At 45.8% G+C, this 15,278-nt stretch overlaps 1 protein-coding gene across 2 annotated transcripts; it reads right to left on the minus strand.

The window, feature by feature from the left end:
- Window positions 1-291: 291 nt before the first annotated feature.
- Window positions 292-14,973, minus strand: SNRPA1 (small nuclear ribonucleoprotein polypeptide A'). 2 transcript variants are annotated; one of them, XM_085893062.1, is made up of 9 exons: window positions 14,746-14,973; window positions 10,153-10,300; window positions 9,285-9,363; window positions 6,971-7,017; window positions 6,698-6,800; window positions 3,996-4,075; window positions 3,585-3,657; window positions 3,387-3,486; window positions 292-728 (listed from the first exon to the last, which is right to left on the minus strand). In XM_085893062.1, the coding sequence occupies exons 1-9, from the start codon at window positions 14,825-14,827 to the stop codon at window positions 667-669; spliced, it is 774 nt and encodes a 257-aa protein (XP_085749188.1). In that variant the 5' UTR covers window positions 14,828-14,973; the 3' UTR covers window positions 292-666. The 2 variants fall into 2 exon arrangements, with proteins under 2 accessions (XP_085749188.1, XP_085749187.1); XM_085893061.1 differs by having other exon boundaries at window positions 292-731.
- Window positions 14,974-15,278: the final 305 nt, after the last annotated feature.

Below are 15,278 nucleotides of genomic sequence, written 5' to 3' on the forward strand. Positions count from 1 at the left end.
CTGAAAAAAATCTCACTCATCCATCAATGATGTACATTGAAGTTCAGTGGTCAATATCTTTCACCAAATCATTGGACCACCAATCTGGATCGTTGTGTCATGTGCACAAGATCAAATGACTTGAAACAAAACAGACCACCCTGGAAAGATGACCAAGTACTGCTCAAGATGCAATAACTTAAGTAATCACCTCCAACCATCCACTTGATTCACAAGTTCATTTGGGCAAATCAGTTTCAGAACCAGACTCCAAATTCACTCAAAGCACAACCTTTAAGAACACAATGCAACAGTACTTCCAAAAGCTTTTATTTCAGCATTGATATGTTGAATGCAGTATGTACAACAAAAAGAAAACCCTGAAGTGTGTTAAAAAAAAAAAGAAAAAAAAAAACAAGATCTCAATGTCAAAATAATGAACTTCAAAGTCCAATATGCCATGACAAAAAGAAATGAAAAGGATTCTTAATCAGTGAGGGGTTCAGAACCAAAATGGCCCAACAAAGCAATGGCTCAACTTTGTTTAGAAAACTTGTGAAAGTAGATTCCACAATGATCACCCAAGTCAACAAGGCAGTTCACAATTACAAAAGAGCCATTGTCATGACAATCCCTCGCTCTTGAAGGGGGGGCTGCACCTGCTCTCTGTGCAGATCCCAGCACTGATCATTCAGTCTCCATCTCTTCATGCAAAGCTTTCATTTCAGCTTGCAAATGGTTGCTGTTTTCTGCTGCAACAGGAAGTATAGGAAACAAAGCAATTTGTCAACATGGGGTGGAGGAAGAGTTAAAGCCCACACTCCTTTTGAAACCTCAACTCAGGTAAGCTGGTCACATCTCAGCACCAGGGTTCAGTTAACTTCAGCAATCACATTTCTTTCATACAAAGCAAGTGGGAACCCAGTTCAGGCCGACTCCTCCAATCATCATCTTACCCAATGTTCCTATGATCAGCACAGCTCAACTCAAGGATTAGATACACATAAACTTGTTTGCTCCCACTCTAATAGTTTGCGATGAGTTTGTGCACTTCTGGCTGCTCGTTCCCCTTGCCACCATCTGCCATTTAGCTTCCCCACAAGGCGAGACTTCTGCACTCAAAAATAAAAACCCACACTTAATTTGCCACCATATTCTGTCTCTTCCTGTAATACTGATCAACTCGATCTCATGACCAACTTGAGGATGTCTCCTTGAAGCAAACAAGTCCTTCACCAGGCTCCGTAGCATAACTGCTTCGGTGACTAATCCAGCACTGCCGAGCAACTCCTTCCTTTCCGTTCGTTGCACGTCCTTAGGAAAAAGGTGCAAATTTCACCAAAAGCACAAATCTCCTTTCCATCAGATCACATAACCCTCATGATAAAGAGTGACCAACCTTCTTCACAAACATCAACACACTCTTGTGGTCCCTCTGGAAAATTAAGGAAAGCCCATTTAAGGTATATTGGCTGGCAATTTTAGCCACATTTCAAGACAGTGCCACTCACCTCAGCCTCACTCAGCATAATTAGGATGAGGTGTGTCATGCAGAATCAAGATAGCACTCAGCCGATTTGGTGTCCCAAGTTGCACGGTATGGTGGCATTTGGACACATGATTCGGCAGGGGTTTTCAAATCAGTCGACCATTAGTCAGATTAAGACAACAGACTGGATGATGAAGATAGATTCCATGACCTTGCTTACAATTGGAAGCAAACAAATGTGCCTGCAGTTCAGAGGATCAGTTTTTGCAACATTTTTGTATTGCAGTGATGTTGGCCAAATTCATCAGACAGAAATTGACCCAGGGAGGATGATCAAGTGAACAGAGCAGAAAGAGGAAGAGCAGATTTTTAAGGACACATGCACAGATTCCATTTGAGCTTATCACAGAATTGGAGTCTCAGTTTGCCAGAAACCTCTCCACCTTCTCAAATGAGAGACAGACAGTATCCAGGAGCAGTTGTGAATTCCAGAGGTGGGTGGTAAAGAGGGATGAAGCATTTGATTCTGGCAAATGATCTCATGTCAACTTTGGGGAAGGTGACATTGAGAAAGTAAACCAAAGTAAAGCTGGTGAGGCACAGGTTCCAGGAAGGGCAGTCTTGCAACAGAATAAAAGTGCTAACACTGCTGCCTTCTAAATAAAATAACTTGTCTGCCTCAACCTGCCCCTCACCAGCCTGACCTCAACCTATGGAACTCACTTTTTTTCTGATGCCATCCAGTACTGCCCTTTGCTGTGTGGTGGAGTGGTGATGGACAATTTCACAGCCTTTTCCGATTTTGCTTCTTACAGCAGCTGTGCACACCAGGATTTTAGCTTACATAATCGAGTAAACCCTGAATCACACTCTCACCTCTCAATTTGGATTAGCCTAATAGTTTCATCATTTGAAACCCTGGCTCATGAGATGGGGAACCCAGGTTAAAATCTCCTATACTAGGTGTTTGCCACTGGACTACAACTACTACTTATATCCACATAGTTTAAGTAAAAGTACACTGTCTATTAATATTTTTGCCACACATGGGATTTACAAACAAGCTCCAACATTAGCCTGAAACCAAAAAAAAAAAAAAAAAAAAAAAAAAAAAAAAAAAAAAAGCCTTATCACAGCCATTTTTCCCTGCTGCACAGGAGTTAGCTTTTTGCAGGCTCCACACAATCATGGTTCCCTTCTTGAGGCAATGCTTTTATGGCCAGATGCCCTTCCTGATCACCTCTGACAACACACAGGGATATGGTACACCTATTCTAACCAGGGCATACATCAGGACCAGTACACTGGTACTCATTTTGCTGATCTCAGGATGACAGGCTGAGTCAACTACCTGCTGTTAATTCAGTGGCCAGCAGGGCTCAAACTCAGGACCCTAGGATCCCAAGCCAGCCACCTTAACCACTAAGCAAACATCAGGCTTCCTGAAACCACTAAAAATAATAATAAAGGACCACTGGACCTGGCTTAATGTTATAACACTAATTTGATAGCATTCCAACTGGTGGGTCTGGAGAAGAAGATTTTTGAAGTAATTTTCCAAGTCAGCCATTTTGACCTACGAACATTCATGTGACCTGAACGAGCTTTGCGATCCCCATTTCCAGTCAGGACAAGAACGTTGCTGCAAATTTTCAGCCGGATCAGCCCAGCGATTTGGCCGGTGAAGTCAAAATAGGAGACTGACAGACAGACGGAGCACGATGACAATACCTTATCTGAATTTAAATTCCAGAGAAGCTTAAAATTAATATAAATAAGGAAGGTGAAGATCAAAATTAATTATCCAAGTCTGACAAGGCATGAGACTCACAAAGCGAAAAATAAAAATAAAATAAAAACACAATGAAGGCAGCGAGGGAAACAACAGCACCATCTGCACAGCGGTTCGACTTGGTACCTGGTGTCGACTGTTTGTCACGGCCTGGAATCTGGCCAGCTTGAAGCATTGCCTTGAGACGTGCAACCTCTTCCAGCGTGCTGGCATTGGCAATCGCCGTCTAATCCACAAAGCATTCACAAAGATACAACATGCAAGGACAGCTCTCAACATGATCATGTGTGGCATGTCATCGTGGAGGCATAATCACCATCATACCTTTATGGCCTCAACATCAGCTGGAGTTGGTACAGCCTTCTTCTCTCCTGGGAGACCTGCTCCAGGTGTGAACCTGCCTCGGGACACATCACAAGGAGAGAGAAAAACCGAGCAAATGAATACACCATAGAAATGGGGAGAAAAAAAACCTTCCTGAGCTTCCGTTCAACTGGTTGTTCAAGTAAAAATCAGGTTAACCAATGTGTAGTATCTGTATTCTTATCAGTTTAACAAACAAAAGGCCAGCAGATGCAAGTTACCACTTTGGGACATGCGTTCTAATGAATCACGACAGCCGGATTTTCAATCGCTCTCGGCCAAACCTCAATCGAGATGAAATACGACCGTCCCGCCCTGGGGGGACTGGTATGTGGGCAATTGGATGCCCATTGAGCAATATCTTGTTCTTACGTCTTGGACTTCTTGCCAATATCCTTGGCATACAGCGAGCCTCGTTTCCCCTTAAACAATCGCTCTGCCTCTTGGCGTTCCTGCAAAGCCAGAGCAGCGCAGGTCGTTTTGCCGATGCATTCGTGCAACAGGTATTAACGCTCCCCAACACACACACACACATAGGAGATAGGAAAATGCCTACAAGCAAATCTACATGCTCATCACAAATAAAACACCATTTTACCCACTTCGCTTTTCGGTGCTTGAGGCTCATGGAGGACCTCGTACATATACCATGCATTGCAAGGACATAAGAAGCCAGTGTAAATAAATAAAAAAAATAAATTTACACAAATTAAAAAAAAAAAGAGACATGACGAGATGGACAATTTTGCCTCCCCCCAAAATGCTGCGTTTCCAGTAACACTCAACATATGGGGTAAGGAGGTAGGTCGAGATTGTGTTTTGTATACATTGATGGTTGGAAAGCTAAAGAATCAGGAACTTCAACATGACCGTCGTGATATAAAGTTCGGGGTAAAGCAGCTGTGCACACAAGTCAGAGGATTAAATGGACACCAGACAAGCATCTCCGCAAGGTTTCCGAATATTGAAGTTGGTCTCAGCAGGGATAAAGACAGCTTTTAAAATCTTTCCAGTTTCATTTTGATGGGAGCCATTTTTCATGACACACAAGTATGTCAAATGCAAACTTCATATGACAAACATCCTGTAGCTCCTGGTCACATGGGCACTTTAAAATGCACAAACCAAAGACAAACTGTCTTCATGGCAGCCATGACTTCTGTCGTCGGGTCAGGAACATCCATCCAGGGTCAACTTTTTCCATTGTGAACAAGAGGCCATCGATGTGTCGGCAGGCAGATTATGCAGCATCTTTAAAAACGTCCAGAAAACTATTTGACATCTTGACCGAGTTAAACAGCCGCTGATTCTATCGAGACCACAACTGTCGACAATGGCACAAAGTAACAGCAGGCTATTAGCTTGCCAGCGAACATAAAATGGCCACCCAGAAGCCCTCCCTCTTTTGTGGTGAAGCAGTCAGAAGACTGGAAATCACCAAAAAAAAAAAAAAAAAAAATTACCAGTGCAGAAAAAAAAATTGGGGGTAGGTTGGATTTCCATTAACAGCATTTTTCTTTACCATCTAATCAATAACGTACATGGAATTTTAACCTGGGATAGGGCTGGAAAGATGGCCGAGACTCATGCACACTCGCCTCCGAGCTGTCTTGCAGGCAGGGTGAGGCACCAATGCACATGCCATCCTTTGGATGGATGTTAAACTGGGCATCCCATCTGCCGGCATTAAAGGATCCCACAGTATCCTTCCTGAAGAGAAGGAAAATTATCACCGACACCTTGTCCAAATTCTTATGCCGACAAGCAGAGGGTGTTACATCGGCACACCCAAAGCCAATGATGCAACCGCCAGTCATGTGCAACATACGAAAGAAAATTATGGAATTGTCGGTTTGTGTCAGATGTGTGAAACGCAAACACTCACACGCGCACGTTGGGTTCATCTGGCCTTTTAAATTTTCCATCATTTCTACCACGATTTCCATAGCGCACCCTGCACGTACTCTCTACAAGAATTGTTTACTTGGAAGACGAAGTGGGAAGTGTAAAAGTGTAAAAGTCATCTACTTTGGTGCATGCAAAGTACCAACAAACACCTTGAACGACCTGTGCTGTGTCTTAGATGGAATTGGTAACATGAGTAACAAAGCTACAATGGTCATTTTCACCACACTGTCAAACAACTTCAGCCCAATTGCAAAATTGATGTAGATCTGGCGATTCGCTTCAACATCAAGCAGCACACCTGCACTTGCATGCAGGTGCTCCATCAGTATTCAATGTCCCGATATCAAATTTGGAATTTAAAAAAAAAAAATTTCTTGATGTCCATGCATAAGAATGACCTAGTCACCAATGGACAAAGCAGAGATATGACAACAGTCATGATGAGCAACACCGATCCTCCATTGGCAATCAGTAGCTCCAGAGAAAGGTTAACGGCCAAAACATCAGCTCCCCCGTGCTTCACTCCACGGTTCGCATTACAGCACCATTGCTCGACCTGTCCACCAACACATCTACCAGCCGTTTCAATTAAATCACCAGTCTTGTTTTACCAAGTTTGGCCACATGTGCCTTTACTACTACCGGATCATGATTAAAACCTGTTTCCCCTCCTGCATGTACGTACGGGAATTGCATTGGTTGAGTTTAAGCAAAACTACCTGATTTACGATCATATTGAAATGTCATGTGGGTTTATCAACATAAACCTACATGTAACTTATAAACACTATTCCATTGGGGGGGGGGGGAGGGGGGAGATTTGTAATGTGATACAAATCAACGCTCAGTGACCTATTCCATGACAACCAAAGATATCACCGAGTTGTGCTATGTACACCTGGGCAAAGTATGTTAGAGCTGACTACAGGAACAGCCTACATGGCACCATTTTTGATCCACCTCGCAAGAGTCAGATTGATGCGCTCATGAAATTGCACTGCACTCGAGTTCCCCATGAAAGATTGCAAATTCCCTGCTCCAAAACCTCAACCAAAGTATCACGAGGGGTACCAACATCAAGTTTGGTCAGTGGCAGCAAACGTCGTATCTTATTAATCAGTTGGTTGGTCAAGGCAATCGGAGGAATGCATGCCCGGGAATCTCACCTTCATCTTGACCCTCTGGAAATCCAGGACACGGACCTGCGGCAGCTTGTTGATCACGTATAGCCGATAATGCTTCTTGTTTGCTACCGGGTTTCTCATGAGGCTGCCAGCACAGGCACACATCACGGAACAAGTGCCAATTACACATCAGTTAATGCACACCAGATGGGCTCGTACATTGCTTGCAACTCTAAACGACCCATCGCGGCTCAGCTCCGGTATCCCACTTCCTTTCATCCCCAAGCAGAAGGTAAGACCATCGATGACACTCACCTAAGGTACCGCAGAGACTTCAAAGATGCCATGGGTTCCAGGTCACCCTAAGAGCACAAGTCATAACACCAGTTTGAAAAGTCAAATGGAGAAGAAAAAGGTAATGTGGTTATCGACATATGGTGGGGCAACTTAGCTAAATATAGCATAACAATTGTGCATTTTGTGAGGAAAGCACCAAATTTGGCACACGAGTAGCCGATCATATTATGAACAGATTTGGATATTGGGCCACCTCAAAATTTTTGATGGCAGTGGAAAATGGCTGCCACAGCCATCAGCGGCTGAATTTGAGATGGCCCTATATCCAAATCTGTTCATAATGTGTTCGGCTACTAATGTGCCAAATTTGGTGCTTTCCTCACAAAATGCACAATTGTTATGCTAAGTTGCCCCACTAATACAACAGTGGAGGGAAGTTGGATGGAGTCGGGGGGGGGGGGATTGTAGGAAGGAAGAATATATGAGAAAATGGTAAGTGCAGTCCTGCTTGTACTCTGTCTCAAACAAAGGTATCACTGCACTCACACCTTCTCCAAGCAATGTCGCAGAAGAGATAACTAATCATTAGACCAAAACACGAGCTTGCCAAAGTCAATATGTTCTCCAATAAAGCTTATAACTGCATTACCAGCAGCAGTAAGCACATGGTCTTGTGTGTCCAGTCCAAGAAAACCTCAAAATCATGTCAATCACAGTTGTTTCACTTGCGGCAAAACATATTAGAAAGAGCCAAATTGGCAGTTTGGATAGGTTTCGTGGAAGGATCAGAACAATCTGTTTGCATGCAAGTATAAATTCATCCTTCAGGAGGAAAGAACCCATCTTTACGATCACGGTTCACAAACAGGAGTGAAAACACGTCCGACCACTTTGCAAAAAAAAAAAAATTAACAACATTAATTTTTAAAATAATAATAATAATGGGACCACTGGACCTCTAACTTATCTGGCCCTGGCCTAATGTTGCAACCCAAATTTGGTAGCATTCCAACTGGTGGGTCTGGAGAAGAACATTTTTGAATGAATTTACCAAGGCAGCCATTTTGACCTTCTAAAAGTCATGTGAGCATCATAAGCTTTGCAATCCCCATGACCAGTCAGGAGTGGAACCTTGCTGCCAAATTTGAGCCGGATCAGCATAAGTCAAAATAGGAGACAGACGGATGGACAGTGCACGATGACGATACCTTTTCTGAAATTCCAATTCCAGATAAGCTCAAAATGACAACACCAGCATTATGTCAAGCATATCGCAAGTGTGCAAGGACATTTACAAAGGAATACTAGTCGTCGTGAAGGAGAGTGCCAGTCTGTGGACAACACACACAAGAATTACATCAATCTATAATTCCAGCAATGTGCGTGTGTGACCGCTGTTTCGATCAAATTGAAACTTCCCAGGTATATTGCTGGTGCCCTGATGATGTGCCTTTTCAAGGTTTGATATTAATCGGACAAGTACTTCCCAAGTAATGGCCATTTATTTACCAACCAATCACAGGACACGTTGCTGCGCAAGAGTGGCCGTTAGGGAAGAGATCCTCAGATGAGTTCCCCATTATGGGTTACAACATACAGACTTCCGGATAGTGATGACTGACTGTATTCTAATAATTTCTCGATTTCTTATGCGCATTTATAGATAAACACAATGCCCCAATCCAGTCATTGTTTACGAGAGCGAAGGAACAGCCTGTGTGGTTTTTTTTGTTTTTTGTTTTCGGGGGGGGGGGGTATTTTTTGGGGGGGTTTGTACATACGGCCACACGAGAGCGAAGGAACGGCCTGTGTGGTTGTTGTTTCTGGCACACGGTTTGAAAGTGCAATTTATTTATTTTTGCACGTACGCGCACGCATTAGTCAACTTGAAAGCCAATAAAAGCAAGACATCCACCATAAGAAGCGAAGTGTGGCTGATGTTTTGAAGTATTAACCCATCATCAGATTAAAAGGGGCTCGTCGAGGTCTTCTATTCTTCTGACAAGGCAGCAACGCTAAATGCAAAACCCCACCCCACCCCACGTGCCACGCACCAGGATGTGTTGGCTTTCTTCCAGGAAGTTTAACCTGAACAGTTTTGACCCGCTCAGATTAACCACAGATTGCAAGCTTATATTAAGACTTCACAATAAGCCAGCTAACTGTACCAGGAAACAAACTAACTAGTTACAAAATGAAACCATAAAAAATGAAATTAAACCACAAAAGTAAACCATGGTTGGAAGGAAGAAGAGGGGCAGGAGTGGGATTGAGTGATATTACGACAGACGCAGGTGTTTTTCAGCAAAGGCAGTGGCAGAGGTTTTCGTACCAATTCCTGCAAATTGTTGTTGGTGAGAACGAGCTCCTGGAGATTTGGCAAAGACAGCTCCAAGCTTTCTGCAAACCGGCTGTGCACACACAAATAAAAAAACATCAAAGGGTACAATCATGAAACACTCAACACACGGTTAAAGGTGCCTCCCACAACTAAACAGCCTTGAAAAATTAATGAAACACTCACAAGCTCATTTAAAAGGATTTCCAAAAGATTCTCAGCTATCGCAAAGTGCAAAAAAAACCTCCACAATTATTTTGTCTCACATCAACCCAAGGTCATGGTGGAGCTTGTACATAAATTGCATGCAGGACAAAGACATGACGAGATATCGTTATACTTTTACACCAAATACCCAAAAAAAAAAAATCGTAGACAATACGCAAACACACGAATGGTATGTTGGTTTTGAACCGGGATTCTCCCACATCATGATGCAAGGGTTCCTCTGGGAATGCTAACAGGTCAACCTGACATCATTGCTTCAATTATTATTAAAGGATCAAAAGTTCATAGTGGAACACACAAACACCTTGGGGGACGTGCAGTCATTCCACATGGATGCCAACCTATGGCAATTGGCAGTGCTTTTTAAATGCTGAACGTCAAGCAAGGAGGCAACACGAACAATCGTTTAAATCCTCGCTACAACTCCACCGGGGTTTCAACCAACAACCTACCAGACTCGGAGCGGACACTACAACTATTAGGCCACCGAGTTTGGTAACAAAAGACTTCCGGCACATTCAAGCTCCTCTTCAAAAATATAAAATATGAATGCAATCGTCATGCACTTCGAGGCACCTCAAGACAAGTCGAGTACAGTACGGTGATTCGTGCAGCAAGATAATTTGTAGCTCACCAGACACGGTTATTGTTGAATAAGAGGTTCTTGAGGCGCTTGAGGAGGGGAAACCCATCGATCTTACGGATCTCATTGTCCGAGAAGTCAATGGTGTCAAACTGATCCAACGTGGCTCCAAGGTTCTCGATCACAGACAGCTTGTATGCTGCATCAGGTACAACAATTAAATGGTTTAATAGCACAGGAACTATAATTATTCATTTCACAAACGACATTCACATTCATGCTGTCCAAACTTATCCAACGATGTAGCATTTACGTTTACGAATCACGGCCGAACATGGGGCATATTTCTTTGGTGTTGCTGGCCTTTCGACATGTAGCAATACTGAAGGTAGCAGCAGTTTATAAACTTTAGAATGGCATTAAATCCTCCACACACCACATGTGTTAACTCCTCCCTCTGCCTGCCAAAAGATCAAAAACTGGACGATCCTTAACCAGGTCTTGTAACCTGCCTGACCGTTGTGATAAAAAAAAAAATCACGATATCCAATAAGGATGAGTCAGTGACACAGGACTACTGATACTTCTATTTTTGCACACAGTAATCCCCGTTTCTCACGGGGGTTACGTTCCAAACCTCCCCGCGCTAAGTGAAAATCCGCGATGAATTGACGCCTCCCCCCCAAAAAAAGACTCGTCTGGTCTGGTCGGTTTTGCAGTGATTGGGTTTGAGGTGCTGGAGATCGACTAGTCTGGTCTGTTCGGTTTGGCAGTGATTGGGTTTGAGGTGCCGGAGATAGACTAGTCTGGTCTGGTCGGTTTTTAGGTGCTGGGTATGAGCAGTGCTCATCCAACGGCGGCAAACCTTTTTCCTTCCCGAAGCATAGATCGAGCACCTTGACCTTAACCTTCTCCTGGAGCGTCTCAGGACCTTCCTCTGGCGCTTCGGTTCCTTGCCAGAAGCCTTCGAAGGTGCAGGGCGTTCGGAGAAAAAAAAAAAACGAAGAAAATATTCGAAGTTCACAAGCAAAACTTTGTCTCGTGCGTTGTGTGTCTGCTCGAGCACCACGCGTTATAATTTATTGCTTAAATAATTTATATTTTATATATTATTACCGTGATGTACCGGGGGCGCGATAGGTGAACTGCAATGAAGCGGGGGTTGACTGTACAATGTCGAGGCTCGTATGAGAGCCAACACACAGAACGTACAGCAAGGAGAGCAGGAGAGGGAAGGACAAAACGGTGAGAAACAGCGACATTAGGAGATCCATAGAAGGGTGAGGGATGGGGTGGGGAACATGGGGTAAACAAGACAGACATTACAGGGACTTTCAGGAGGGAAAGCAGGGAATTTGAAGGAGGTAGGTTTGGGGTGGATTAATGGGGGTAGAAAAGATCATTGTTTTGGATGGGGGAAGATGAGATGGCGGTGAACATATTTTGAAGACCTGGAGGGAAGAGTGGGATTGAACAGAGTGTGGGAGTTTATTCCAAGGGCAGGAGAGAAAGAGTGAAGGTGAGCAGTGATTCTTGATTTTGGAAGTTGTACGAGAAAGGGGGGGGGGTTGCTAGCGGACCTTGAGCGCCCTGCGGATATATTGGGATTTGGGGGGGATATCACAGACAGAGCAGATGGTAGAAGACAGACAACACAGACCTGCTTGAAGTGAGAGAGAGTGAGAGACCCAAAGACAGCCTCATCGCGGGAGATGCCAATGATCCTAAATGCCTTGGTTTCCACAGCCTGAAGCCGAGAAAGGTGAGAGGCAGGAGCACCAGCCCAGAGGAGAGAGCAGTACTCCGTCAAGCTGCAGACGAAAGCTTTGTAAGTGGTCAGGAGCTCAGGTGTGCCAAGGAAGGACTTTGAATGACGGAGGATTCCCAGTTGGCGACTGGCTATGGAGGCCAGTTGGGAAAGATCATGGCAGGGAGTGAGACCCAAAAGCTTGAATAAAAGGACTTCTTCCAGAGGATTGTTGAGAAAGTCGATGGGGGGGGGGGTGGTTCCAGATGGTCCTTTCTGAGAGACAGTGAGTGTGTGAGATTTGTCAGGATTAAAAGACATGTTTCATGTGTTGGACCAGTTTGTGATTTTATCCAGAGCTGCAGCGAGTGAAGAAACTGCTGCTTGTCGGTCTGAAGGATGACAGAGGGTGGAGTCATCAGCAAAGATCTAAAGAGGATTTTCCAGAGAGTCAGAGAGATCGTTGATGAAAACCAGAACAGGGCCCAGAACGCTACCTTGAGGAACTCCAGCCTGGACAGGAAGAGGGATGAGAGAAGTCCATTAAGTTACCTCCTTAACGGCCTTAATGATTCCCACATTATGTGGATCCAACCGGGGAAATTTTTGGTCATGAACCAGTTGGCTCGGCCTGACGTTTGACTGAAGGTGGCATGAATTCCTAGAATTTGGTCAAGGTGCCACAGCGATAATTTGTCTACTCTTCATGACAGACACCATGGCATTCTATAAGTTGATTATTTCAGTTTTCAAATCGTTTGAAAAACAATTTGAAAAAAAACGCAGTTTTTGACACAAAATGGCCATTTCCATGGCGACCATAGGTCAAAATGCATGGAGTTCACCCAGAAAAATTGCAGACAGTTCATTAAAAACCACGTACCAACACAAATATTATCGACGAAATCCAATTTTTTTTTTAATCGGAATTAAAAAATAAAAATAAAAACAAGAATTACGGGGACGGGGTGTATGCACCAAAACTGTTTAAAGTTGCAACGTGGAATTGTCATCACATTAAAATATGTTGCACAACCACAGACATTTCCAAAAAACCCACTCAGGCTTTGCCACCACAAGTGGTAGAGACAAGTCAAATTTCCACACTTGGACTACGAACTACAAGTGATAAATGATTCTTCAGCATTGATTGGGCTAAAAACAATAAATAGCACGGTATCACAAAAAAGTTATGGACAGCTTCGGACGAATCTTGGTAGACAGGTTGGGTGTCTGAGAAGGACGAATTCATTGCATTTTGGTAAAGATCCGAATCTGGATCAGAGAATTTTTAATTAAGTGATTCTTTCAAATGATTCTCCACCATTCATACAAAAGGAGAGAAGAAAGATCATGCTTCATAGACAGAGCCTATTCAACCGTTGATCCAGAAGAACCTTTTTATCATTTAAATTGGTGCTGACGACCACCAGAACGGTTTTGGATACCACAGATAGGTTAATGTGTGCTAGGTATTTCCCGTTGGTCAGGATGCATACAGCAATAGCTGGTCCGGACACCCGCACGCCCCACCCCCGGTCCGGACACCCGCACGCCCCACCCCCGGTCCGGACACCCGCACGCCCCACCCCCGCTCCGGACACCCGCACGCCCCACCCCCGGTCCGGACACCCGCACGCCCCACCCCCGGTCCGGACACCCGCACGCCCCACCCCCGGTCCGGACACCCGCACGCCCCACCCCGGTCCGGACACCCGCTCGCCCCACCCCCGGTCCGGACACCCGCACGCCCCACCCCACCCCCGCTCCGGACACCCGCTCGCCCCACCCCCGCTCCGGACACCCGCACGCCCCACCCCCGGTCCGGACACCCGCACGCCCCACCCCGGTCCGGACACCCGCACGCCCCACCCCCGGTCCGGACACCCGCACGCCCCACCCCGGTCCGGACACCCGCACGCCCCACCCCCGGTCCGGACACCCGCACGCCCCACCCCCGGTCCGGACACCCGCACGCCCCACCCCCGGTCCGGACACCCGCACGCCCCACCCCCGGTCCGGACACCCGCACGCCCCACCCCAGACACCCGCTCGCCCCACCCCAGACACCCGCTCGCCCCACCCCCGGTCCGGACACCCGCACGCCCCACCCCCGCTCCGGACACCCGCTCGCCCCACCCCCGCTCCGGACACCCGCTCGCCCCACCCCCGGTCCGGACACCCGCTCGCCCCACCCCCGGTCCGGACACCCGCTCGCCCCACCCCGGTCCGGACACCCGCTCGCCCCACCCCCGGTCCGGACACCCGCTCGCCCCACCCCCGGTCCGGACACCCGCTCGCCCATGTTAAAGAAGACAGAGCAGCATGGTGGTTTTCAACTGATTATCCGGATATTATCCAAAGTTCTGAAACTAACACACACACACACACACACACACACACACACACACACACACACACACACACACACACACACACACACACACACACACACACACACACACACACACACACACACACACACACACACACACACACACACACACACACACACACACACACACACACACACACAATTTTTCAGCACTGCATTTTCTATGGTTCATCGTCGAGAGTTTGTACAGATACTAAACGTGGACCAACAACCATCGAAAGAAAAAGGACGAATCAAGACAGGATGGGATTCGAACCCTGGATCTCAGAATCACGGTGCAAGTACTTCGATGGGAACACAAAACGGCACGAGCTGTGGAAAGACGCGCAATTAACACGTCATCCGTGCCCCCTTTAAAGCCATTCTAATAACCGAGACATCATCCCGCTCATGCAAGAACAAAATGAACGAACAACGAAGATTTAAATGACAACGCGGTGGACATTAAACACTCAGGCCTAGCCGTCAATCCTAGGCGCAAGCAGAGAGGCCTCAGGCTCACCGCGAAGGTCCAACTCGCGGTCGCGAATGGCGTTCGTGTGCTGCACGGCTTGCTCGATCAGATCTGGCGTTAACTTCACCATGTCAGTGTTAAACGGCTCTCAGTAAACCGGACGAGGTTAAAATAAAAACCCAAAGAGCAAACGAACGAACCGTAGACCCGACAAACCACGCGGCCCAGCAGGCCGCACCTCACACAGGATTTCTGAACCGGAAACTGTTTTTATACATTGTTTTTGATTAATTTTAACATCTTATTCTAGATTAATTGCGCACGAGCTTACATTTTATATTTACAAATCGTTTCATTGATATTGTTTGGGTTTTTTTTTTAATTGACAATACCGAGCGGCGATCTAATACACTAATACACCGCTTAGGGCCGATATCGTTTTTTTTCGCTCACCTCGACTTTAATCAGGTGAGCTTTTGCGATCGAGCAGCGTCCGTCAGTGAATGGGTGAGTGAGTGAGTCAGTCAGTGAGTGAGTGTGAGAGAGTGAGTGAGTGTGTGAGTGAGTGAGTGAGTGAGAAT

The sequence above is a fragment of the Eptatretus burgeri genome, chromosome 8 (genome assembly GCF_056783735.1).
Source record: "Eptatretus burgeri isolate ZD-2024b chromosome 8, Ebu_testis_v1, whole genome shotgun sequence".
Lineage (NCBI taxonomy): Eukaryota > Metazoa > Chordata > Myxini > Myxiniformes > Myxinidae > Eptatretus > Eptatretus burgeri.